The 26,167-nt window shown below is 51.3% G+C and overlaps 1 protein-coding gene across 1 annotated transcript; it reads left to right on the forward strand.

Moving 5' to 3' along the window:
• The first annotated feature begins 1,194 nt into the window (after positions 1–1,194).
• CPD (carboxypeptidase D) lies at positions 1,195–25,984 on the forward strand. Its single transcript, XM_063402702.1, has 21 exons — positions 1,195–1,940; positions 3,996–4,243; positions 10,728–10,870; positions 11,545–11,714; positions 12,277–12,644; positions 13,038–13,229; positions 14,078–14,245; positions 15,243–15,352; positions 15,780–15,882; positions 16,320–16,462; positions 16,980–17,149; positions 17,693–18,004; positions 19,147–19,342; positions 19,577–19,712; positions 20,415–20,564; positions 20,962–21,057; positions 21,149–21,213; positions 21,371–21,502; positions 21,844–22,029; positions 22,330–22,429; positions 23,042–25,984. The coding sequence occupies exons 1-21, from the start codon at positions 1,258–1,260 to the stop codon at positions 23,266–23,268; spliced, it is 4,098 nt and encodes a 1,365-aa protein (XP_063258772.1). The 5' UTR covers positions 1,195–1,257; the 3' UTR covers positions 23,269–25,984.
• The last annotated feature ends 183 nt before the right edge of the window (positions 25,985–26,167 follow it).

Raw genomic sequence — 26,167 nt, forward strand, 5'->3', positions numbered from 1 at the left:
TTAATTTTATCTGGGGTATCTTTTTGATGGATAACCCCCGTTTCCTGCTTGTTCCTCTCCTAATGATTGTGCAGAACAGATGAGCCCTAAGAAAGAGAAGCCAATTTATTCTCTCTTTCCTCGGTGCCCTTCTGATGCTGTACCATGCTTGGCTCACACAGTTTCCAATGAGTTTGCATCATCGGATCTCTTGTGCAGAGGATCCTGGAATGCCATGAGATGAAGGAGTCATATGACTGAGGGTTCCCCTGAAAATCAGTTTTATGTGCTAGACTTGGGGCTTGTGTCTCCAACAGGAAATGCCAGAGCTGGGAAGCAGATGTGTACATGAAAAGTTAAACAGGAATTGACAGGAATCTGCTGTTGGAGATGGACACTTTCATCGTTTTATGGATTGCAAAGGGATTTTTGCAGAGCAAGGTGTCCTGCCTTTAGTCTTTATCATCTCACCTGCCTCACAAAGGGAATTTGCTGGAGGAAACCCCAAAGTACTGTTTATATCTCTTCTGAGGCTCGTGGCTCTGCAGTCACAGCCACATGCACTGCAAACATCACAGGTCAGAATGTCTTTAATCCCCAGAGGTCCGATCTGAGCAGGCAGCTCGCTCAGGGCTGGGGAAGAGGAGGCACCAGGAGCAAAACCTTGTGCCCCGTGACCCACACTTGTCACCGCGCCCAGGCAAGAGCCACCCCGTCCTTCCTCCTCAGGTCCCGCTTTGTGTTCCGGCTTTATCTGCTGGAGAGGTGGGGGCTGTCGTGACCCCTCCAAGGCACCGGGGCATCGCCGGTGCTGCTGTTTGTCCCCCTGTGCGCAGCAACTCCGTGTTGGGTTATCCACCTCTGCCGCAGCGGTGACCGCCGTGGAACAGCTCATGCAGGGGCGTTCGTGAGGGCAAACAGCGAACGCGGAGAGCCAAAGGCCGCGTTGTCACGAAGGAGGACGGAATCCCCGTGCCCTCGGAACCCCTTCTGCGGGGAGCCCGGGCGGCTCCGCTCCGCTCCCGCCGAGCCCGCGGCGGGGCCGGCCCGGGGCAGCACCGGGACCCGCAGGGGGCGCCGCGGCGCAGGGGACACCCACACGTGACGTAACGGTCCCGCAGCCTCTCATTGGTCTCTCACGGCCCCGCCCACCGAGCTCCGCCCCCAAGGCCACCGCTGATTGGAGGATGTTGTGGAGGTCCCGCCCCCGGGGCAGCGCCACCGCCCCCTCGGCCGGGACCCGGAGCGGCGCGCCGGGAGTGGGGCGTGCGCTGGGCCATGGCGAGCGCGGCGCGGGGGCTCGGGGCGATGCCGCGGCTGCTGCCGCTCCTCTGTGCGCTGCTGCTGCCTTCGCTGCAGAGCCCGGCCCGCGCCCCCCACATCAAGAAAGCGGAGGCGGCGGCGGCGGCGCCCGGCGAGGCGCTGCGGTACCTGCACTCGGCCGAGCTGGGCGAGGCGCTGCGGGCGCTGGCGGCCACGGCCCCCCCGGGCCTGGTGCGGCTCTTCAGCATCGGGCAGTCGGTGGAGAAGAGGCCGCTGTGGGTGCTGCGCCTCACGGCCGGGCTGGGCCCCGAGCGCCCCGACGAGCCGCCCGGCGGCGCGGCCCTGCCCGGGCGGCCGCAGGTGAAGCTGGTGGGGAACATGCACGGGGACGAGCCGCTGGCGCGGCCGCTGCTGCTGCGCCTGGCCTGGGAGCTGGTGCTGGGTTGGGCCGGCGGCGACGAGCGCATCGTCCGCCTGCTCAACACCACCGACCTGTACCTGCTGCCCAGCCTCAACCCCGACGGCTTCGAGCGCGCCCAAGAAGGCGATTGCGGCGGCGGCGGCGCCGAGGGCGGGCGGGAGAACAGCCGCGGCCGCGACCTCAACCGCAGCTTCCCCGACCAGTTCGGAGACGCTGAGCCCAACCTGGAGCCCGTGCCCGAGGTGAAGGCGCTCATTGACTGGATGCGCCGCAACAGGTGAGTGCTGCCCGGTGCCCCCTGCCCGGCGCGCCGCTCCGGGGAATGGGGGATCCTAGGGTGACTCCCCGAGGGTGTCAGCCGGCTTCCAGCCCCTCCCAGTACTTCCCAGCAAGGCCTGGGGGGAAGGAGAAGTAATTTCCACACCGGTTTATCCCCAGCCTGCCTCCCTGCTTCGGCCCTTCATCGCAGCCAGGACCGTCCTGCGCTGGGGAGAGCGTTTGGTGGCCCCGGTTTTTGTGCAGCTGCCAAGGAGCTGCAGCAGCCCCGCGGGGCACAGCCTGTGCTCTGCACGCACCCAGATGTTCTGGCCTCCATGGCCATCTGCACGTCTCCCCTCTCCCCGGGTCTGTGGCTGGAAACTTCTCACCTGCTTCGCTGTGAGCTTGTCAGTGGGTTTTGCTCTTAGGGCCAATAATGCTTACTCCACAAGCTGTGGGATGCTGGAAGTATTTGGGCTTAAGTGTCTGTGTACAACCATGTTAACAAAGTTGTGTTGGACAGGGCTTGTTCCCCTCAGCTTTGTGTTCCGTGGAAAATTCCCTGATTTAGCAATAATGCTAAATAATAATGCAGCAGCATTTCCCAAGTCAGGCCCTGTTCCTACAGCTGCCTTCCCCATGTGTTGAAGCAGGTGGGGCTGAGCCTCGAGCATCCACGGCTCTCCCCATCCTGAGGGGAAGCTGCTGTGCCTGGAGTGGAGCAGCTCAGGAGGGGGAGAAGGTGCCTCTAAAGCCCAGCTCTGGTGTGGGGGGTCTGGGGCAACCCCACAAAGAGCAGTGGCCAAGCTGGGCACTGAATCTTCATTTGCCCTGTGTTCTTCAGAGAACTCTGTAAGGTCCAGACTACAAAGGTCAATGCAACCAACCGTGGGAAATTGTGGAGAGAAAGCAGCAATGCACTGCAACAAACTGTGGCCCTCTTCCCAAAACAGAGATAGAAAGGGATGGAGAGGGGGTGACAGTGCACTCTAGGGCTGTTGGTTGACTCCAACCAACAGACAAAACATTCAGCATCATACAATGTTTGCTTACATTTAAGAAACAAAATTTGCATGAACAATGATCTTTATTAAAACTTGGTGAATGCCAGTCCTATGGGGATGGTGCTCCAGAGGAATTTGAAGAACTTCACCAGTAAATGCTTGTCCTAAGAATCCTTTAGGACAGCTCTGGTGCAGCACTTTGCACTAAAATCCCTCCAGATTTGGTTCAGCTCAAAATTAGTTACTAGGGAAACTCATGTGCATTCTTTATATAAGTTTGAAAATGCCTTGAGCTTTTTGTTTTATTTTTTTCTATTAGTATGTGAGGTGGGATTTGCTCTCAGCCAGGGTGAAGGAGGAAGAACGTGGTGCTTTGTGTGTGCCTCTGCCTGGCAGCACCAGTTAATACTGGTGTAATTGTTAGACTAACATAACTGCTGATAGAAAAATGAATGGGTAAACAGGACCGTTTGATTAAGAAGGGAGATAGTGGGTGTAATGCAATTTGTGTGCACTATTTTAAGCAAGGTAGAGGTATTGGTCACATTACCTCTGCTTGGAAACCAAATCCCATTTGAGCAAATGCACAGGAGGGTTCTTTTTCCCCACAGTGCTGTGTTTGGCGGGCAGAGAACAGAGAAAATTACCTTTGGGATTCATTGAAATGCTTGTGCTGCCTGAGATCAAAGGGGATATGGGGCATGCTCTGGTATATTTTCTCACTTGGGATTTTAAGAGCTCTTTCTCACATCCAGATTTTATTTGTGAGTTAATTCTGTTGCACATACCAGGTGTACTCAGAGCCTGACAAGAGCTGTGTACATTGCTTTGTCTGTCACCAAATTTGGGGGCTTGGTCTTGAGCTGCAGAAAAAACCTCTTCCATCTCCAGAACTGATTCCCCTTCCAGTTATGTGCATTTTGCCTCATTAATCCCAAACAGAGTTTGGGAGCTCCAGAGAGTGTGGTTTGGGTGGGAAAGCAGCAGAATAACTGGTTGGGTGGCTGTAGCCAACTTCCTGTTGAAATATTTCCAGCCTGACTTTTTCTCCCTTCCCTTCCCAACTCCAGGTTTCTGCTCTCTGGCAATCTCCACGGTGGCTCTGTGGTGGCAAGCTACCCCTACGATGACTCTCCCACGCACAGGCCCACAGGAGTCTACAGTAAATCAGCTGATGATGAAGTCTTCAAATATTTGGCAAAAGCTTATGCCTCACATCACCCCATCATGAGAACTGGGAAACCCAACTGCCCTGGAGAGGAGGGAGAGACCTTCCCAGATGGCATCACAAATGGTGCCCAGTGGTATGATGTAGAAGGTAAGCTGTGCTCACCTAAGAGCTCACATCCAGACCAGTAGTGATTATCACAGAGGAAAGGGCTGGGGGTTAAGGGATATTTTTAGCTTTGAATGTGTTCTGGCAGCTTGAAATGAATAGAGGTGGCATCACGGGAGCACCAGCTGACGAGTAACAGCTTGGGAGGTGTTTGTAGGGAGAAGATCACAGCAAATTGAAGAGTTCTTCCTGACCCCCTTGAGTGATGCAGAGTTGTCCTGCATGTGGGAGGTTTCATTTGCCAAATGAACTCTTGTAGGTCTCTTGACAGTTGCTAAATTTTGATACAGGAAAGAGGAATTGATTGTAAAAGGTAATAAATCAATGCCAATGTTCTGTGAGGTCTTTTAACCTCTGAACTTACAATTTTGTGATTATAGAATAACCTGCTGTAAGACTATGTAAAATTTAGATACGTGTTCTGAGCTAACCAGGGAGTTCTTGCTGGAAATGGGGTGTACAGCTTTTCCATGGACTGCTCTGCTCCTAGAGCTGTGTGGAGGGTGACAGCCTGCATGGCCTGTTCTTATCCACCAGTGTGGGAGATGTAGAAAGGATCTGAATTTTGCCCCGCAGGAGCCTCTAGGAGAGCTCCTGATCCCTCCATTATGCAGCTGCATAGGAGCAAATTACCTCCTGGTGCCACCACTCTGCCTGTGCAGGTGGAGGTTGCTAACCCAGCTCAGACATGCAGTGGGTTGTTCTCTGTGTGTTGGTTTGGTTGAAAATTTAAATAATTTATGTGAGCAGAATCTCTCATGAAAAAGAGAGCCTCCCAAGTTACCTCATTGCTGTGGCTCCTTGGTGCATGGTGTACAGCCCTGGCCTCACCAGGCAGGGCAGGAACTTCTGTGGTGAGAACACAGCAAAAAATCTGCAGAAGGGATCTCAAGAAGTTGTGTTGCTTTGCTGCTCTGGTTTTTTCCCTTCTGCTGTGGCTGAGGGATGATGGCAGAAATGCTGAGCAAGCAGTGACACCAATATTGTTTATCCTTCAGTGCTTACAGCTTAATAATTTCTGGTAAGACAGTGTGTTTCTGGGTCATGGGCTTTGCAGCAGAGTCCTGTGTTAATCCTGCATCCAGCTTGCTTGGGAAGACTGGAGAGGGATCTGTTATAGGGCTTGAACACATCTCTAAGCTGGAAGAGGAAGACTTGATTTTTAGCAGTGGCTGAATCATCCCTCAGGATTTCACTGGGCAAATAAGATGTCATGTTCAAACAAGATGTGGTTTGATCTCTTTCTCTACCAGCTGTCTCCTTCCCTCTACCCTGCTTAGCACACCAGCCCTGGTGTTTGCTGGCTCAAGGTTCATTCTGCTACTGTGAGAAGTCCAGCAGGAGGAAAGTTTGTGTAATCTGGTGACTTGGCTTGTGAGGGAACAGGATATCCTGGATGGTCTGTGCTGCTGTGTTGTGGCTCTTGTTACCGGCAAACGCCTCAGTTGGGAAGTTCCTCAACTGCAGCTCTGAGGTCTTCTGTCCTTCTGATGAAGTGGGGTGGGTGTGCTCTGAAGGGAAAGTTATTCCAGAGCTTTGGTCTGTGTTCCCCTGACCCCAGAGAGCAGCATTTTTCACTGAGGACTTCTTCATCCTCCTGCTTGGCTGTGAGGCAGCTGGTTGGTGGCTGTGGCACTGGTGTGTGAACCTTGCAGGCTGCCTTTGCTCTGACTGCAGGACAAAGAAATGGCATCGTTTTCCTCTCACAGGAAATGAAAGGTGTGAACTGCCGACCACACTGCTCTGTGCTGCCATCGCTGTGGTTTATGTGTGTCCAATAGCCTCCAGCAGCCAGTCTCTGCAGAAATAAACCCTTTCTCTGTGACAAGCCACAGTTCCGGGCTCAGCGCTGATGCCTGTGGGCGACTCAGGGGCAGAGATTGCAGGGAGGATGCACTGACGTGGACTCTGAGAGTGGAATATTGCTGAGGGTGGCAGCAGCAGTGTCCCCAGAGCTGAGGAATTAGTGTAAAATGTAACCCAGGGAAAGCATGGGTGAACTGAGCAATGCCATGCATGTAGTTTGATGTGGTGTCAATTCATCCCTTTGGGCTTGTAGGTTTTAATGTTTATTTTTAGTAGTGGATGAAGAGCAGACACAGGGGGAGTCAAATGTAAGTGGTGTAACAGAAGCAGCAAAACCATCAGAGAGGCTGTTTTGAATCATCTGAGTTGCTCAGCTGTGTGCCAAGGACTGCAGAGGCTCGTGCTTGGATCAGGAGGCCTTTCCCAGTGATTGCAGAATTGAAATGTGTGGTGAAGTGAGGCTGAGGAAATCCCAGTCCCTGAGCTGAGCTCTAGAGGTGGAAAACCAGAGCTCATGGTTCTGTGAGCAGTGTGGGGCACGTGCTCGAGGCCTCCAAATCAGGTTGTGCCAGGAGAGACTCCTGCAGGCTCCAAGTGAACCAAAGCCAGGAAAAACAAAGAAATGAGAACATAGTGTTTCAACAGGTGGAAATTTTCCTGCCACATTTTATCATGTGAAATCAAACATGCTGGGGAGCAAACTGCCACGGGATCCATTGTCCTGGAGTTAGCAGTTTAATTTTCTGCTGGTGCCAGACTCCATTAACTTCCATTTGAGTTTGCAAACAGCCTCTTACATGTGTCAGATCGAGGTGCAAGTACAAACCATGGGAGTAATTGCTAAGGTCAAGTGTGCACAGCAGAAGATGGATCTCTGCCAGACAGCTGAATTTGGCTCCTGCATTCCAGCTGCTGTAGATAAGCACATTGGTGACTGGGATGCTTTTTAGAGGCTATCTCTGGAGTGCATGCTCTTTCTCTTCCTTTTTAACCTTTGAGGATTTTAACTAACAAGTGGCTGGTTCAGATCAAGAGAATACATCCAAAGTTGGGCTGGGGTATGGAGAGCAGTTAAGAAACCACTCATCTGTGGGCAGGAAGTGCTTTGCCTTTGTGTTGTTAAGAGATCCAGATCAGCAACTAAATTCAGCATGAGCATATTTTGTGGGCAGCCTTGGAAGGTTTGTTTTTACGTGCAGTCCCTCCCAAAAAGCTATTTTCTTGCTAGTTTGACTCTCTGATGTCCAGCTGTTTGACATGTTTCTGGTGTCTACTGGGGGACACTTCTCAGGTTGGAAGTGGATTTTTGGTTACCTGTGTGCTTACTGGGTTGGTTTGATTGTTACCATCCAAGCTGAACTTCCAGCCAGCTTTTAGTGGCATCCAGCTCAGTGCAGTTAAAATAATTGCTGAGAACAGTGTGGCATCACTGTGGTGCCTCTGTTTCCTGGGCATGGCAGAAGGCACTTGCACAGAGGGAGCTCTTGCAGAAGCTCTCAGCCGTGTCTTTCTGGGGATGTGCACATTTTGCTGCACTAATGTGCTGATATTTTCATAAAAGTCTTGCTGCAGTTCTTTTTCTTCTTGAGAGAAGTATTGGCTTGATGGTTTGAATGTCTTAAGGCCTCTTTTCACATCTAGCATGAACTGCTGGGCAGTGCTGTGCTGGTGCAGCTCTTGGGAGGAGGACTCTGCCCCTTTCTTTGAGAAAAGGCTGCTGGGCTGGGCTGCTCTGGGTCATGCAGCTGCTGCAGTTGGAGGCCCAAACCTCACCTCCTCTGAGTTTTATTGATTGCAGATTAATGGACCAGAACATTCCTCTGCTTGGTGCTGCTGCTGGTGCTCACTCAGTCCCATGCTATGAGATAATCAGTTCTGAGCAGAGTCAGCAACTTGTGCCACGTATTGAATTGTCTCCAGCTTGCTTGGTGCCATCTGCTCTCTCTGCACAGCAGACATGACTGGTTTTCTGCTTCAGCTTAGCTGCAGTTTTCTTATCTGCTGATGTCTGTTCCAGTGAGAGCTGGAATTAGTTTTCTGCATAGTGCAGTTTGAAAATAGTCCTTCTTGGCTGGCCTGGCAGGCTTCTCCTGGCACGTGGAGTATTTCTGGTATCTGGATCCTCAGGCTTGACTCTAGAGAGCTGCATTCTCCTGCTTTGAGCTTGGCAGGGAGCAGAGGGCCCCCTGTCAGCGTGAGTTCTGCAGTGTTTGTGCTGCAGGAGGCCTGGGATCCCTGCCTGAAGCACAGTCCAGATGCCCAGGGAGTGGGGCAGAGCAGGAGAGAGGTTTGTTCTGAGCATCTCTGTGACCTACTGCCAGCCAGGGACACTGTGGCACTGCTGTGACACTGGGCTGCTCACTGATGAAAAAGGGAATGGTGCTTCATGGAGAGGCTGAAACTTTTCACCGTGTGGGCTGAAGGACTCCCCATGATTAAAATGCTGAAGTAAATCCAACAGTTTATCCCAACTATTACCCAGAGTTAGAAGCACTGTAGTCTGGCAGTTTGCTACCTCAGGTGTGTATTTTCTGCTCTGCTCCAGGAGTGTAGTGCCCTGCTAATGGCAGGCTGAGGTCTCTGCATAGTCAGGGGAGGCTGTGCAGATGGTATGTGGGAAAATACGTAATTCCACGTGCTGTAAAAATAACTGTCCTGCTCTGCAACAGAACCATGTGAAAGCCAAATATGTGCAGTGGATACAATCCAAATTTTCAAGAATGCAGTGGACTACTTTCTCCAAGAGACAGTTTTACCAGAATTGATGTAGCAAGCTCTAATTTAGTCCGTTGCTGCTCTATTATGGGTGAGCATCTGTCCTAAATTTGCTTGAATGGCAGATGAAGCTCTAAATATGTTTCATAATGGCTCTGGTTTACATTTTGGGTGTTTTCAAATGCATTAACGTCCTGCTAGGAGCAGATGGTTATGGGCTGGCAAATCGTTTTGCTCGGCGTGGTGTTTACTGGCAAGAGAGCAGCCTGCTGTGCAAGCCTGTTCTGAGCCTGGTTACAGGAGCTGAATGAAGCTGAGGGTGGATCAGACTCACAGCCCTTGTTTCTCTAACCCCTTGAACCGAGTTTGAGAGCTACAAAGTCCTCCAGCACGTTGTGGCCCCCTGTGCTGGGCAGAAGAGTCTCTTTCCTGTTTTGATGTCAGCCCGTGCACAAGCTGCAGTGCTCTCCTTCTGGCTGCGAGTGACATTTGATTTAATTACAATGAAAGCTCCATGTTCCCTTAGCAGCACATTCCCAGGAGAACTGAGAGGAACTGGGACATCTTTGTTGTGGTACCATCCCACACATCTTCCCAGGGGCCTGTTCTAAATCCTGCTTTATGCTTTGTTATCCAGCTGCAGTGGGGCTGTTGGACTCAGAGCAGTGGACCCTGACCTTTTGGGCCACCACCTCTGCTAGAAGCCCTCTCTGCTGGGTCAAGTGCTGCTGTTTTTTCCCCTGTTCCTGACCAGGCATTAACACAGCCCCTACCAATGCCAGGCCGTGCATTTGCATCAGGATATTGATCCATTCTGGCTGGTTAATTGGCCAGTGCCACAGAGGGTCCAGCACTTCAAGGGGCTTGTGAATGATTGGAAACTGCTCAGAATAAATGAGGTCTATTGGTACAGCACTAATGCAGCACTTCAGTGGGCCAAGCAAAGGAAGGGTGCACAAACTCTGCATTTCTAACAGACTTCCTGCTGGGGCTCTGCAGGCTGCTGCCATAATATCTGCCACAGCTCTCTGCTTTCCTTCTCCTGGACTTGACATCTGCCTCCTGTGGAGAAAATGCATTGCTGCTCTCTGGGAGAGGGACTTCTGAGAGGCAGTTCAACTCCCTCAGCTCATCCAGAGGAGGCTCTGGGCCCCGTGTCCAGGTGACCCTGGTGGAGTCATTCTGTGGGTGTGGAGGTCTCTGGGCTCTGGTTGCAGGCACTGCTGTACAGGTTGGGATGGAGCTGTCTAAGAAGTGGTGGCCAAGGCTGTGACAAATCTGCCTGTGTTATAACTAAATAAGTTGGTATAAGCCAGAAGGCTCTGTCAGCATGCAAAAAACAGAGTGTGATGTGTCTTCCTTACTGACACAACTGCCTGATTGGGTGGTGGGAGCAATCCTTTCATGTGGTCATCTGGCTCCTGTTATGTAGTGGGGTTTAGCAGGGTGATTCTGCAACCTGTTTCACAGATGTCATTTTTACTCTTGAAAGCTCCCAGAAATGTTTAGAGAGGTGAACATTTGCAGTCTTCAGCAGGATGCTCAAGTCTGGGCTCCAGATCATGAGTGTTGATACCTGCAGCCCTCAAGTCCTTGGCAGCTGGAATGTTCAGTCTGGTGTGCCTGCCCTGGCACGCTGGGCTTGTCATGTCTGGAAATGTAAAATGAACCTGTATGAATTCCCAAGAGCTGTGCTGATGGAGCAGTGAGACAAAAGGACTGTCACTTTGAGCTGGCTGTGGCTAATCTGAATGGCCCAGTGTTCCAGTTACAGCGTAGGCTGTCATGATAATGTGACCTGACTTTTCTCCTTAGGCTGCTCACTCTGGAGCTGGGGCAGCATCCTGGGGAGATGCCATGTGGGGCTGAAGGACAAAGAGAAATAGCATCCTGTGGTGGGATGTGTGTGCATTGCTCTTGGGACATCTCTGCCTCCTTTTCTCAGGTGGGATGCAGGATTACAACTACGTGTGGGCCAACTGCTTTGAGATCACATTGGAGCTGTCCTGCTGCAAATACCCCCTGACTTCTGAGCTTCCAAAGGAGTGGGAGAACAACCGGGAATCCCTCCTGGCTTTCATTGAGAAGGTACTGAGGGCTGGGCTGGGTGTGGGGGTGGCAGCTCTGAAACCTGTGCCTACATGGTGGGCTGGGAGCACCGTGTGCAGGGGCTTTGGTTGCTGTGTGAGGTGACACAGATGCTGCAGCTGATGTTTGGAGGTCAGTGGCTACAAAGCTGCTGTGCTTCTCTGTGGTTCTGCCACAGCTCCCATGTGCAGTGCAGTGTTAGAGGGACAGATTGGTGCAGATCTCCCTAAGTCACGCAAAGGAATGGCTGGTCTCAGTGCCATGAATCTCCAGTGATGTTCACAAGCATCACCACTGCTGAGGCCCTGGCTTGCAGAGCTCTCTGCCAGGCTGTCTCCAGATGCTGTGTATGAGCTGAGTAGGTGACAGTGCAGGCTGGGATCAGAGGCAGCTGAATTTGGCCTGTAACCCTGCTATGTTCATATTGCAGTTTGCCCACCTTATGAATTAGAGTTTGTTAGGGAGGGTCAGTTCTGAGACCCTGCTGCCTTCCCAATCCATGCTGGAATTCCCATCCTTGCTGTCTGGCTGAGCACTGAGCCCTTGGGTGCCTTTGCCTGGCAACTGCCCTGCTCTGCTGCATTTGGAGAAGGGTGAGGGGGCATTGCTGCCTTATGACACAGTTCCCCTGGTGTTGCCTGTCTTCAGCCAGGCCTCTGCATTGTTTTCCTCAGGTCCACATTGGCGTGAAGGGCTTTGTGAGGGATGCAGTCACAGGAGCTGGCCTGGACAATGCCACCATTGCTGTTGCTGGTATCGCTCATAACATCACAGCAGGGAGATTTGGTGATTACCACCGGCTGCTGGTGCCTGGAACCTACAATGTGACTGCTTTTGTGATGGGGTAATGTCTCTGTGGCAGCCTGTGCCCACACTGCCAACTGCTCCTCTTCCTTCTCTTGATTTCCTCCCCCACAAAACACCTTGTGTATTTAAGGGGCTTGGCTGGAAGCTGCAGCAGTAAATGCTTCTAGCCCAGAGCTGCAGCTGTGTTTGCTCCTGCAGCAGGGTGCTGTTGAGTGCACAGAACTTCTGTCAACTTCTGTTTGACTGCTTATATCAAATTGCATCTTACTTTTGTGCAAAGGGAGGAGGTGGAGTAGGGTCACTCCAACAGGAGTTTGTGTTGTCCCAAGCCTGGCTGTGAATGTGTAACTTGCCCCGTGGCTAGTTCTGTGATATACCCAGGGCTTCTTCCCTGCTGGGCTCTTGCAAGGACAGCAGTGGAGCTGGGTTTGGTGGCAGTGGGCTGAGTCCCATCAGCGTGGTCCCTGTGAATCTGTCAGTCATTAACATCCCTGTGCATTCGGGCTGGGGGGAGCAGGCTGGATTGATGGAGGCCTGCAGGGAGTTTTGGCCTCTGCTCTGCAGAGCCTCCTTGCTGAACCCAGTTGTTTTTTCCACAGTTACACACCAGTGACCAAAGAGAACATCGAAGTGAAGGAGGGAGATGCAACAGAAGTGAACTTCTCCTTGCAGCCGACTGTGATGCCACCAGCTCCTAACGCCACACAGCTCCCGGCAGCGCCTGCCCCTGTCACTGCCATCACCGCCACCCCTGTGCAGGCTGAGGCTCCGAGTCCAACCTCTCTCCATGAGCCCATCCAGCCCCTGGACTTCCGCCACCACCACTTCTCGGACATGGAGATCTTCCTGCGGCGCTACGCCAACGAGTACCCCAACATCACCCGCCTCTACTCCGTGGGCAAGTCCGTGGAGCTGCGGGAGCTCTACGTCATGGAGATCTCTGACAACCCCGGCGTCCATGAAGCAGGTGATGTGGGAGATCCTTTCTAGCAAGGCACAAAGGCAGGTGACAGAGCCTTTATGCTGGGAGAGGCAGAGCGAAAAGGAGTAGAGCTGGCACCTCTCCTGAGAGACTGAGCTGCTCCTTGTAGTGTTCTTTATAGAAAGTGCAGGTGCAGGGGGTGGCACTGTGTTAGGGCATTGCTGGGGAAAGCTGTGCTCGTCATGGAGCTCCAGGGAAGAAGGGCCATGAGACTTCTTAAGACATTTGTTCTTGTTGGGGTTGTGGGAGCAGAAGTGTGAATTTTGAGTAAATGCCCTCCAGCAAAGCCTGCAAGAGGAATGCTCAGGGTGGTGAGGTGTCTCCAAGCTGTAACATAGTGGTTATAATTGTCTCTGTGGTGTAACCATGTGTCTGCAGGTGAGCCAGAGTTCAAGTACATCGGTAACATGCACGGGAATGAAGTTGTGGGGCGAGAGCTTCTCCTGAACCTCATCGAGTACCTCTGCAAGAACTTTGGCACAGATCCTGAAGTGACTGACTTGGTCCAGAGCACACGGATCCACATCATGCCATCCATGAACCCTGATGGCTATGAGAAGTCCCAGGAAGGTATTGCTGTCTGTGCCAAAATCTGTGGGGCTCCTAGCTCTTAGAACAAGCCTTTGGGTTCATGGAATCTCTGGGAAATCTGGAAGCCTTGCTGGAGCAGGAGTGCTCTCACAGGGAGGCTGGGAAGGGACTTGGTGTGTGCTGTGGGATGAGTGGGTGGACCCTGATTGATGGATGCTGGAAGCTGTTGGGGAGAGTTCTTATATTTCAGCAGTGCTGTGAGCTGCCCCTGTTTGGGTCCCCTGATGGTTTGTGCCTAGTCCAGGGCTTTTTTTAAAAAAAATACATTTCTTTGATACAGCTCTTGCTTGCTGTGCTTTGGTCCATTCTCTTAGTAAATGCAGTGTGGGAGCCAGGCTGTCTGCAGAGCACTTGTCCAAGGATAACACAGACTTTTATCATGAGGTTGAAACTGGCAAAAACATCCTTCAGGGAAGTCTTAGAACTACGTGGCTCTTGCAGATTGGCAGAACAGAGACTGTCCAGAATCACTTTCTGGAAGCAGAGCTCTGCTTGGGTTTAACAAAGAACTTGTCTGGCTGGTTTGAGGTGAGCTCTGAGGTTTCTGTGGTCGTGACATCCGGCTGCAGAGATTGTTCATGGTTCAGTGCCTTTCTGCTTGTCCGACTGCCCTGAGAGCCTGAGCAAACACCCACTGAAAGGGCCCCCAGGCACTGCTGCACACAGCAGGCCCTTGCTGGGGAGAGCCTAGGTGCCCCTCTGTGGGTGCAGGGGCCCAGAACTGCTGTGCTCTCTGCTCTCTTCACTAACTGCTACTTGTAAACTCTGTAATAAGGGGTTGACACCTCTTCACAGGGTGTGAGCTTGAACTTGTGCTTCATTTTCAGGAGACAAAGGAGGTACAGTTGGCAGAAACAACAGCAACAACTACGACCTGAACAGGAACTTTCCAGACCAGTTTGTCCACGTGACAGACCCTCCACAGCCAGAAACCCGTGCTGTCATGGCCTGGCTCCAGTCTTACCCATTTGTGCTCTCAGCAAACCTGCACGGAGGTACCACATCCCAACCAAGCTCCTTCCTCTGTGCTGGGCTCTGTGGGATGGGAGTTTGTAGGGATGTCTCCACAGTGTTCTAGGTGTGCACTGGGGAGGGCTGGTGCTGCAAAATGGAGCAGAAGCTGGAAACAGAGGGTGAAAACCGTGTCCCCAAACGTGTTTGTAGGGAGTTGAGGCAGCTGCTAGGAAGATCCCAACCACTTCTCTGAAGGGAGCATCTGGGAGATGAGGATGGACTCTCTTGTCAGCAATTGCTCAGCAGATGGTCTGGGAATGGGATACAGAGCTGTGGCTGTTAAAGGCTTCACAGCATTTATAGAGTGGATGCAGTCCTGAGGCTTCCCTGCCTTGAATCGCATAGCAGAACTATGAAATTTGCAGTAATTTAATTATCCTTTTGGAGTGTTCTAAATTAAGTCTCTGTGTATTATAGCTTACTCCCTAGACAGTTTGTCTGCTGGCTTGTAGCTGTGGTAACTTGCAGGTGGATGCTTTGTTGCCAGCACATTTGGTTTGTAGTGCAGAAGTGTCATGTGTGGGTGTGAGGGGGCTGGCAGGTCTCCAGCTGCACTGGTGTCTGGGGTTTTGTGGTGCTATTAGTACAGCTTGCTTGGGGAAACCTTCAACAATAAACTCCAGAAAGCTGAAAAATTGCATTGTTTGGGTCGAAAGCACCCTGCACGTTCTAGGAAATTCTTCCCCTCGCTTCCACTTCTCTGTGAAAGCAAATATTATGTGGTTGTGTTCATCCCTCCTTCATGTAAGAGCCAAAGCTTTGATGTTGTTGTGGCTTTGGTTCTCCTTCCCAGCTAGGTGTGGGGTTACCTCTTCCTCTGCTTCTGTCTCTTCTGTCCCTCTGGGCTTAATGCTTTTTTTAATGCCAAGGCTTGAGAAAGAGAAGGCTTGGCACTTGCTGGAGAAAAGTTTCCATTGTTCTGCTGAGGGATCACTGGGAAAGCACACAAGTGTGAGCCAAAGCTTGCTTTGCCTGCAGGTTCCCTGGTGGTTAATTACCCCTTCGATGACGATGAACAAGGAATTGCCATCTACAGTAAATCCCCAGATGATGCTGTGTTCCAGCAGCTGGCACTTGCCTACTCCAAGGTAAAGCTCTAACAAGAAAATGGGCACATCCTGCTAGGGTGACTGCTGGGAAATTCCTCTTCAGCTTCCAGGGAAGCTCCTGAGCAGCTGGCAGAGGTGGGTGCAGGCACTGTGGGTGAGCCCCTGTTGCAGCAGGGTCCTACAGGAGGCTCCCATTCCATGAGGGATGCCCAGCCTGCTCTGTCTGCAGGCAGTGAGGGAGGAGAGCTCTGTGCAGGCACTTTTAAGGGTGATGGAAAATGCTGCTCATGGGCTGGGAGGAGAGAAGGGCTGTCTGGGCTGGGATTGGGTGTGGGTGCAGTCAGTGCTGCAGTGACAGACACACATCTGTGTTTGGTAACCCTGAGTGTGTCACTAAGGGTAGAACAAGAGTGCCCGTGGCTGTGGAGTGCAGGCTCACCTTCCCATGTTGCATCTTGTTTTATAGGAAAATGCAAAGATGTACCAGGGAAGCCCTTGTAAGGATATGTACCCCACTGAGTACTTCCCACATGGCATCACTAACGGGGCTCAGTGGTACAACGTTCCAGGTAAAGTACACCTTAAATCTCCTGAGCTGTTTGTCCTCAAGTTAATGCATGTGCAGCTTAAATAATTTAGTCTGATCAGTCAGGAGCTCTGCACTGGTCAGCTCAGATTAATGGGTCTCAGGTTTCTTTTATAACCTCTTAAATAATGTACCCAGATAAAGTTATTCCTGGGGGAAGGAATTTATAGTGGAGTTTCTCTGGCTATTAGCAAAACAGTTTCATAAAATTTTACAGCACTTTATTAGCATGAAAGGTATTTACAAGAAGAAAGGTTATTTGTCTGCTCTTTTGGCATCCCTTTGAAGCTTGAATCCTGCCCTGTGTAAAAGCCTTTTCCCTTCAAGTTTCTACTTCATCTTTCTCTACTATCTGATTTTTTTTTTTTTTTTTGAGCTGTGGTACTTCAGAAGTCAAAACCTTTTACATTCTTGTTGTAGGTGGGATGCAAGACTGGAATTACTTACATACAAACTGCTTTGAAGTGACCATTGAATTGGGCTGTGTGAAATACCCAAAAGCTGAGGAGCTGCCAAAGTACTGGGCCCAGAACCGACGCTCACTGCTGCAGTTCATGAAACAGGTGAGGTGCTTTCACCTCAGGCAAGGCGAGCTCCCTCTGGGGTTTGCTTTAGACAAGCCAGAATGAACAGGGTGATCTGGCCAGCTTCCTGGCCAGACTGGGTACCTGCTCTACAGAAATCACCCCCATCAGAACCTGCCTCAACTATTCTCTCTTCTCAACATACCAAAAATCTGTGTGGAAATAGCATCCAGAGGATGCAGGTGGGGGCTTTTATATGCCACCACCTTGGGTTTCCTGAGGCTGGAATGTCCCTTGTGTTCTGTTCCTGTCTGAGTGGGGCTGGTGCTGCACACCTGGGGTGTGCAAACAAAGGTGTGGAGCAGAGAGTGCCCTGCTGACACCGTGAGCCAAACAATTGCTCATTGTATTCATCAGGTGATCTTTGTCCACGCCAGCTGCTGGCCAGTCCAACCTGAACCCTTTTGGAACGTCTTGCTTCTCTGGAAATGCTGAAAACAGGAGGGGGGTGGGAGGCAGAGTGAGGGCTGGCACTCAGCAGAGCTCCTCTCTGCAGGTTCACCAGGGTGTCTGGGGCTTTGTGCTGGATGCTGTGGACAACAGGGGCATCCTCAACGCCACCATCAGCGTGGCTGACATCAACCACCCCGTGACCACCTACAAGGATGGGGACTTCTGGCGCCTGCTGGTCCCAGGGATGTACAGAATCACAGCGTCGGCCCGAGGGTGAGCGAGCCCCAGCACGAGGAGCAAACACTGCATGACTCACTTCTCACTCAGCAATATTCCATCACCTCTGCCTGCCTGCAGCACACGTAGGCATGGGTGTTTCTCCTGCCCTGTGGCCTGTGCAGAGATAGTGTGAGACTGTTGTGGTGTCAGACTGCTCACCTGGCTCTGGTGTACAATCCCAGTCTTCCCTTGTTAGGAGTGGATAACTTGGTGTCTTTAGGGGGAATTCTTTTCCAGGCAGCTGCCCACAGAAGTGACTTGACCAAAATTCTGTGTTAAAGCAGCCTGACTTGTTGTCTTGCCATTCTGCCAATGTAACCCTGCAACATCTGAGCCAAAAGCAGCTCATGTTGGGCCCTGAGCTGTTCCCTGTCCTCCTGCCATTCCCACATCCCTTTGAGCTGTTCTTGCTCCTCACTTCTGTGCCTCTCACTGTGGGCAGGGGAGCACGTGGGTGTGTAGTCAGGAGCAGGGCTGGCTTGTTTTCCAAGGTATCAAATGCCTGATGTTTTCTTGTACCTTCTTTTCCCTGGGCAGGTATGACCCACTCACTAAGCTGGTGGAAGTTGACAGCAAAGGTGGGGTGCAGGTCAACTTCACTCTTTCACGGACAGACAGCAAAGTGGAAGAGGGGAAGGTGCTGGTCTTGAACACGCCAGACACCAGCAACCCCAACGAGAAGGAGTTTGAGACCCTGATCAAAGATCTCTCTGCTGAGAAGGGTCTGGAGCGGCTCCTGCTCACCTCCTCCAGGGATGTGGCTCCCTACAGATACCGGCCCTACAAGGACCTCTCCGAGTTCCTCCGGGGCCTCTACCTCAACTACCCACACATCACAAATCTCACCAGGTGAGAACAAAGCAGCAGCCTGGGCCAGGGGTGTTGTGAAGTTTTTAGTCATGAGCACAGTGCAGAGATGAGGGAGCTCATCCCTCCCTTCCCTGTGCTCTCTGAGATGGAGGGAGCCCCGTGTGTAAGGACATGGTAGCAGAGCAATGGCTGCAGGGCTTCACAGAGGCATCCTTTTCCCTGACTTAGTTCCTCAGGGATGCTTGGGACTGGCAATATTCCAGCACTGATATCCCAGACTTCTGCAAATATCTCTGCTCCTCACTATTTTGTCTGTTCTTTAAATCCTTTCTGACATCCACCCTGCTGAAGAGTCCCCAGCAAAAATGACCAGATTTGACTTACAAATCTCAGATGGCCTTTTTTCATTGTCTGCCTCCAGATTTTATTTCAGTAGTGCTAGACACTTTTGTGTGAGCTTGCCCTGGGCCAAGGTCTGTGCCCTCCTGCAGAAGACCAGCTGCTGCCATCCTCTGCTTTCCTTTGTGACCTGTAACGCTTACCCTCTGTCAGCTTTAGAAAGCACAAATCCCTTTGTCCCAGGGCCTCATTTGCTTGTTGTAACCAGGCACAATGTGCCCATGTGCTGTCCCTGCTGGTGCCAAGGCTGCTTTGCTGGTCTGTAGCCTCTATTGTCCCTGCAGTTGCATCAGCCCTGAGCCTGTTTCCTGCTTTCCTTGTGCTCAGTTTGCCAACTTAACGGCATGGCTGTAGCAACAGGTCCTGCATTACTGGGAACAGGCCTCTTTTGTCTTGCTTTGTAAATTAGTTTGATGTCCAGATCTGAGGGGATAAAAGAAACAAAAGAAAAACCACTACTGGCAGCACAAAGGATCCAGCAGTTCCACATTTATCATGATCTCATAGGCTGTATGGAGACATATGGAGCATTGGATATTCTGTACATCTGGACCTGGATACACCCTTACCCAGATGCTGTGTTCAAACCGATGTTATGAGTGAATTCTGTTCAATGCTGCTGCAAATCTGCCCCCCTGATCTGGTTGTGTTTCTCTTGCCTTTGCAGCCTCCCACTGGAGGCTGGCAGCAGTCCCTTTCCACACTGGGATTTTTCCATGAGGTCAGGCTGGAGTTGCAGCTCTCTTGCTGAGCTGACACTCCCGTTTCCCATCTCTTGGCAGTCTGGGTCAGAGTGTGGAGTTCCGCCAGATCTGGTCCCTTGAAATCTCCAACAAGCCCAACGAGTCCGAGCCCGAGGAGCCCAAGATCCGCTTTGTTGCTGGGATTCATGGAAACGCTCCCGTGGGGACAGAGCTGCTCCTGACACTGGCAGAATTTCTTTGCATGAACTACAAGAAGAATGCTGCTGTTACAAAGGTGAGAGGCCAATCCAAAGACCTCCTTGGAGCCTTCCAGCTGTAGCCTGAGATGACAGTGCTCCCTGTGGGAGACTCCTTCTGCCAGAAGTGGCTTGGGGTTTGCAGTGATTCCGTGTGTAATGGGGAGGTGTGTGATCCACAGGACAAGAACCTCCAACTGCAGCTCCTAGGTGAAGATCCAGGGAACTGAACCCTACTAATTGCACTCTGTGCTGTTTCTCCTTTTGCTCAGCTGATTGACCGGACACGGATTGTGATCGTGCCTTCCCTGAACCCAGACGGGCGCGAGATCGCGCAGGAGAGAGGCTGCACCTCGAAGATTGGCCAGACCAACGCCCATGGCAGAGATCTGGACACAGATTTCACAGGTAAAACAACTGCCCCGTGGTTGGGTGGAGCCACTGGGGTACAGGGTCTGCTGTAAAGAAGGCAGTGCTCCAGGCAGCATAGCTGCTGGGGAGCTTCCAGAGCTTGGATCCTCTTTACAGACAGCAACTTGCAGTCTGTTATGAGCAACAGACAAAGCAGAGTCATTTAGGAATAGGAGACGTCAGATAATACCTGATGCATTTTTACCCTTAATGGATTTCTTTCATCTCTGGAAAAAATGCCCTCTGTTCATGCTCCCCAGAAAGAGTCTCCTTTTTTCATGCTGTTCTGGTTTCCATGTAACTGTATCCACAGCTCTGTGTCAGCCCACCCTTCCTGAGGAGGAAATATTCTCTGCCCAAGTCTGGCTGGGATCATCCTAACACCTTCCTTAAGAAAATGTCAATTCTGTGACATTGTTGTGAACAAACACATGAAATGCCTTCTGCAACCCAAGAGGAAATAGCTTAGGGAAATGTGATGTTGCATATTTGTTTAGGTTTGCAGATGAATCCTCCCCATGGGTATTATGGACTGGGTGTTTTACTTGATTGGTCAGGTGAATCTGCTGAGGTCTAACAGAAGCCTTTTCATACCTGCAGCAGACCTAATTTCAGATATAAAGGATGTACTTCTGGCTTCTCAGACAGCAGAGGAAACTGTTCTTATTTCCCTTTTCTATTTGTTGTTCTCATTTATAGGCAATTACACCCGGTACTCAGCGGCACGAGAGCCTGAGACCAAAGCCATCATGGAGAACTTGATACTGAAGCAGGATTTCAGCCTCTCTGTTGCTCTGGATGGAGGCTCTCTGCTTGTCACTTACCCCTATGACAAGCCAACACAGTCAGGTGTGACCAACTGCCTGGTTCCCCTCAGGCTGTCTCTGCAGAGGTTCATGTGACCACGTGCTGTAAGGGCTTTTTGTGCTCGTGGGGTTCTGTAGCCTCCTTTGTGTTCAGCCCTTTGTGTGTGGAGTTGACAGTCTGCAAGTAAATCTATAAAACCTCACAGGGTTCAGCTAGGGATGAGAACACTTACAATTTTTATGCCTACAGCAGTATTTCAACTTTTCTTCTGCCAGAACCAGTATAAAGTCTGTTTTTGATACTGGCCCTTATTGTTAGAGGAAATAGGAATGCTCCTGAAACAATGTGTGTCTCTGTTGAGTTCAGGATCATGGGGTTAAAATGGAAATCTGCAGGGGATGAGAGTTGCATGCTCAGAGTCTCACTTTTCTTGTTGCAGTGGAGAACAAAGAAACACTAAAGCATTTGGCATCTGTGTATGCAAACAACCACCCAGTGATGCATTTGGGCCAGCCAGGCTGTCCAAATAAGTCAGGTATGTTTGGTTGAATCCTCTAACCCCTGGCAGCTTGTGGCAGACTCTGCTGGGCCAGCTCTGGCTGACAGCTGTGTTTTTGCTCTCACAGATGAGAATATTCCTGGTGGAGTGATCCGTGGCTCAGAATGGCACAGTCACCTGGGAAGTATGAAGGTACTGCTGCATGGCACAGGGCTTTTCATCTCTGCTAAAAAACCAATAAAATGCATATTTGTCCTGATGTCTGGGCAAAGCTTCTCTCCCTCCAGCTGCATTTTGCAAAGCATTTTAAATACCTCTTCCCTTGTAACTGTGGTTTTGTTTTTTGCAGGATTTCAGCGTGACATTTGGTCATTGTCCTGAGATCACTGTTTATACCGGCTGCTGCTACTTCCCCAGTGCTGGACAGCTTCCTGGCCTGTGGGCAGACCACAGGAAATCTCTCCTTAGCATGCTTGTGGAGGTGAGCTGCAGTCTGTGGGAGGAAATTCTGGCAGGGAGTGAAGTGGTGGGGAGGGGGAGAGGAAAAGAACAGCATGGAAAGTCCTTGTGGCTTTGTTGGTGCTGTGTAATTACAGATGTTCATGATTTAGGCTGTGTGAGGAATGGATTGAGCAGAGGCAGCAAGTGACCAAGGCACATGTTGACACAAGAGTTAAAGATCTGTGCTGTGTTGCCTTGCACTGTTATTTATTGTGAGGGTCAGGGATGGGAGAGTGGGCTGTATTTTAAAAAGAAAATAGATCTCAGTTACAAATGTAAGCTTGGATCTGAACGTGCAGTGTTTGAAATGCTTTGTTTCAGGTCCATAAGGGAGTGCATGGCATTGTCCAAGACAAGAGTGGCAGGGCAATTTCTAAAGCTACCATTGTTCTGAATGAAGGCTTGAGGGTCTACACTAAAGAAGGTGGCTATTTCCACGTGCTCCTGGCTCCAGGTTTTCACAGCATTGATGCAATAGCCAGCGGGTACCAGCAGAAACATGTCAAGGTTTGTGAATGTCCATGTTGGAGATGTTCCCCTATTCCCTGTCACATAAAATCTTCCCTGTTTGGGCTCTGCCTGGTTGTGCCTGTGTTTAGCTGCTGATTAGGTGCCATCAGGAGCTGTTTTCTGCCTTGACAGAATGGATGGAAAACAGCTTTCCAGCACAGCAGGCTGGTTTTGGGAGTACCTTTTCTTTCCATGGCACTTTTCTTTGACCATGGCAGGACCAGGCAGATGACAAATGTCTCTCTTGTGTGGATCCCCAGGCTCTGAGATGATCTAATCTCTCATGTCTTTCTGCAGGTCTTTGTACGTGATGATGCACCCAGCTCTGTGTTCATAGTATTTGACACAGAAAACAGGATTTTTGGACTGCCAAGAGAGCTGGTTATAACTGTGGCAGGTACAGTGATACTTTCTATCAAAGCTTTGAGCTTTGCTTTCTGTACCAGTTCATGCTGACAGAGACCCTGCACTGAACTGGGAAAGCAGCCTGCAGGCTTAAACCATCTCCTGTTTTCCCTTCTGAACACACTCTTGTCCTTGCAAACTCATCCAACAGCCCTTGGTAGGAGGGAGGGAGGAAGGAAGTGTAGAGTGTTATGCAGGGATTTGGAGGTTCCAAAATGTACTTTGAGATGTCTGGAATAGGGAGAGCTTGTGTGCATAGCAGATCTTGCTTCTTCAAGGCTTTTTAAGGTGTTGTGACATCAGGTAAGCATGAAGAGATTATTTTATTTTCTCAAGGTGGCAGCTGCTGGGGAGAGGTGTGTGGGAGTTTAGACCCAGTGGTCTGTGGTGGAGCTTGGTGATAATCTCCTAGATTTCAAGCACAGAAAATGGAGTGTGTCCTGTTCTGAGAGGAGCTCTCCTGTCCCCCATAGCCTAAGAGGAAGGAGCAGGGTCACAATGAAGTGAAGAAAGTGACTGCAGGAGGGAGGAGAGATGCTGGCAAGCCTGGGAGCCTCTGGCATGGGGGAACGTGGCATTAATTTTGATGTCCTCTCTGTGGCAGGTGCCAGCATGTCTGCCCTGGTGCTCACTGCCTGCATCATCTGGTGTGTGTGCTCCATCAAGTCCAACAGACACAAGGACGGCTTCCACCGCCTCCGGCAGCACCACGACGACTACGAGGACGAAATCCGCATGATGTCCACCGGCTCCAAGAAATCCCTCCTGAGCCACGAGTTCCAGGATGAAACAGACACTGAAGAGGAAACACTGTACTCCAGCAAACACTGACACCTCCAGGGCAGGAAAGGAGGTTCCCATGGACCAGACCTGGTGGTGGAGGGCGATCCCTGTGGGTCAGTTTTGAAATGTTAGCTTCAGGATGTGTCCTCCAGAGGGGTGGGTGGCAGCTCCCAGCTTCCCTCTGCTTGCTCTGTTCCTGTGTGCAGGCACTCAGTGGGTGTTGGAGGCTGTTTCTGAGGTGGGGACGTGGTTTGTTACATTTTTGGGTCGAGATCTGGAGGTTTGTATGACGTGGTTTGAAAGGCAGCTTTAACAGGGTGGCCAGCAGAGCTGTTAGCATTTCCCCAGCATCTCAGCACAGGGAGCAGATGGTGGGGAAGTGCCCCAAGACCTGCACGGGTCACAACACTCCAAAAAAGGTTTCTCTACCTGTTTTGATTTCATGTTTTCCACTACATGCTTGGAGGAAGCCAGATCCTTCACGTGACTCCACATTCTGCAGAGCAGCCCTCAGAAAAAGCCAAAAAAAAAAAAAAAAAAAAGCATTTGATTCTCAGCTGTTCCCTTGGAGCTTTTCCTGCTGTGACCTGCAGTGGTTGTGGAGCACCTTTAACGTGTCACTACTTTTAGGGAGTGACTTGGCCTCCTGAAGGCTGGGGGAGATGACAAAGCTCTTTATGTGAGCTGGAGAATGTCAGAGCTTCAGTGAGCTCTGACAGAGCTCCACTGCCTGCCAGCTCTGTCATGCTGCTGTTCCTGACTTCTGGGGAGCAAAGAAACTCCATCCCCATCACCCTGATTGTGTTTTGTTTGTGTCATAGGCTTGGCTTTGGGGGTCTCATGTTCATGTTCCAGTAGCTCAGTGCCTGAAAGAGCAGCTGGAAGGTTGTTCTAAGCAAATGGATTCACTGATCTGTAGAAAACCTGATGAATTTTGCTCAAATCCACCACTATTCAGGAGGAAACAGTGAAATCTGACCACTGCTTTATATTTGAGCATTATTGGAGCAGCAGGGAGAGGTCATGGGAGTATCCATGGCCCAACTTTGGTGCTAAATTCTGAAGAAAACCTGCACCATTTGCCACTGTTCATGTAGTACCATTGAATCACTGAGCTCTGGTGATGGCAGGCAGCAAATTTCCCTCTGGTTTGGCTCTGTTCTGCTCCTGCTACATCCCTGGAGTGTGGAGCAGGAGCTCCACCTGCGTGTGTGGCTGCAGCTGTGGTGCAGGGAGTGAGGAAAGGCCGAACTGTGCTGAGGGAGAAGGGAAAAGCAGCCAAATTCTGTTGTGTAGCACTTAGCAGGAGGTTGGAAAGAGGAGCTGCAGCACACAGCCCCAAGACGTGGGATTTGTGGGGAATAGAAGGGATGTCCAGAAGGAAAGAATGGTTGGAATGTTTGATTTCCAAAGCCTTTATGTATCTCTGTTCCTGTGCTTTCTGCAGAAGCAGAAGGCTGGAGTTAGAATAGGCACTTATTTTCTTACTGCTCATTTTCTTTTTAAATTTTTGCCCCACTGACCTGATTTCTGGGGTGCAGGAGCCTTAGGCCTGGAGTTTGCCTCGAGTGCTCTGTCCTCCAGAGGGAGGATATCCTCCTGGGGTTGTCCACTGGTGAAATCTGCACTGGTGGAGGGATTGCACCCAAAAATCCAATGAGGTCTGCTCTGCAGAGCTCTGACCTGGTCTCCTGGGGAGGAACAGCCCCACTGAAGTCTCATGGGCAATGTCATGTGGGGCAGAAGCTGTTCTTCACCCCTACCTGTGGAAATGCCCTTCCAGAACCACATGGCCCCAGCTGTGCTGCCATGGCCATCATCTCCTCTGGTTCTGTGCAGGGACACAGAGAACCCCTGGACACCAGTGCACCTCCCTCCCTGTTCCACAGGGAATTCTGCTGTGGGAAACACAAGGTGTGCTGGGCAGAGGGAGATGAGGCTGAGCATTCCCCGTGCTCCTGTCCCACATCTGTGGAAGAGCTGCTCTGACTGCCTTGTGCAGGAACCGTGAACATCTCTGTGCCCGTTCCCAGCTCATTGTGATGAGCAGGGAATGGGGTTTGCTCCCTTTTTGTCCCTTTTCCACGTGTAATGGGCTGCAGGACAACCAGCACACAGTAGCATTAATCCTGCCTCATCTCTGAGCTGTTCCTCCTTTAACAAGAGACACGGTAGGTTTTATTTAAAGTCAAGTTTGCAAATGGCTCTTAGGGCTGTGTTTGGGCTTTGTTTGCTCTGGCAGCAGGTAATGGACAGAGCTGGCCCTGCTTTGTCCCTGTAGCAATAAGTCCTGTTAGGAACTGGCCCTTTCGGAATTAGCTGGGGCAGTAGGCGTGTATATTTAAGGTGAGTGGATTTGAGATGTTTTGCAAACGTGTGAGACTTTTCTACGCAGCAGGACCAAGGGAGGTGCCTGGCTCTGGCTCCAGATCCGTGCTTGGAGCTTCGCAAGCGCTGGGGCTGTTCCTGGGCGCTTTGGGAAGGCAGGAGCGGCTCCCCGCGCCCTCGGTCCGTCCGTCTGTCCGTCCACCCGTGCCCCGGGCCGAGAGGAGCCGGTCCCCGCGGGCGCCGTCGCTGTGGCTCCGTGCACTTGTGCCTTCAAATAAATGTACATTTTCAACGGGACTTGAATCGCCGATCCTGGCAGCGGGAGGGGAGGGGGCGGCGCGGGGCTGGGCCTGGCTCTGCCCTCAGCCGCCGCCGCCTGGTTTTTTTTACCTGTATACCGAGATCAATAATCTGTATAAAACTATTTTGATGTCCACGTGCGTTCTCTCGTTCTTCTTTACGGGGGCGCGGGGGCGGTACTGGGAGAGCGGGATGGGGATCGGGGTCGGGACTGGAGGAGCGGGATTGGGATGGGGATGGGGATCGGGATTGGAGTCGGGAGTGGCGGAGGGGGATCGGGACTGGAGGAGCGGGATGGGGATCGGGGTCGGGGCCGGAG

Source organism: Prinia subflava, chromosome 8 (assembly GCF_021018805.1).
Source record: "Prinia subflava isolate CZ2003 ecotype Zambia chromosome 8, Cam_Psub_1.2, whole genome shotgun sequence".
Taxonomy (NCBI): domain Eukaryota; kingdom Metazoa; phylum Chordata; class Aves; order Passeriformes; family Cisticolidae; genus Prinia; species Prinia subflava.

Bases quoted from the DNA above. Each gene is read 5' to 3' on its own strand.
- CPD (XM_063402702.1), top strand. From the start codon at position 1,258: ATGGCGAGCGCGGCGCGGGGGCTCGGGGCGATGCCGCGGCTGCTGCCG. The intron at 10,871-11,544 runs GTACTGAGGGCT...TGTTTTCCTCAG, and splicing joins TCCTGGCTTTCATTGAGAAG to GTCCACATTGGCGTGAAGGG. The intron at 15,883-16,319 runs GTAAAGTACACC...TTCTTGTTGTAG, and splicing joins TCAGTGGTACAACGTTCCAG to GTGGGATGCAAGACTGGAAT.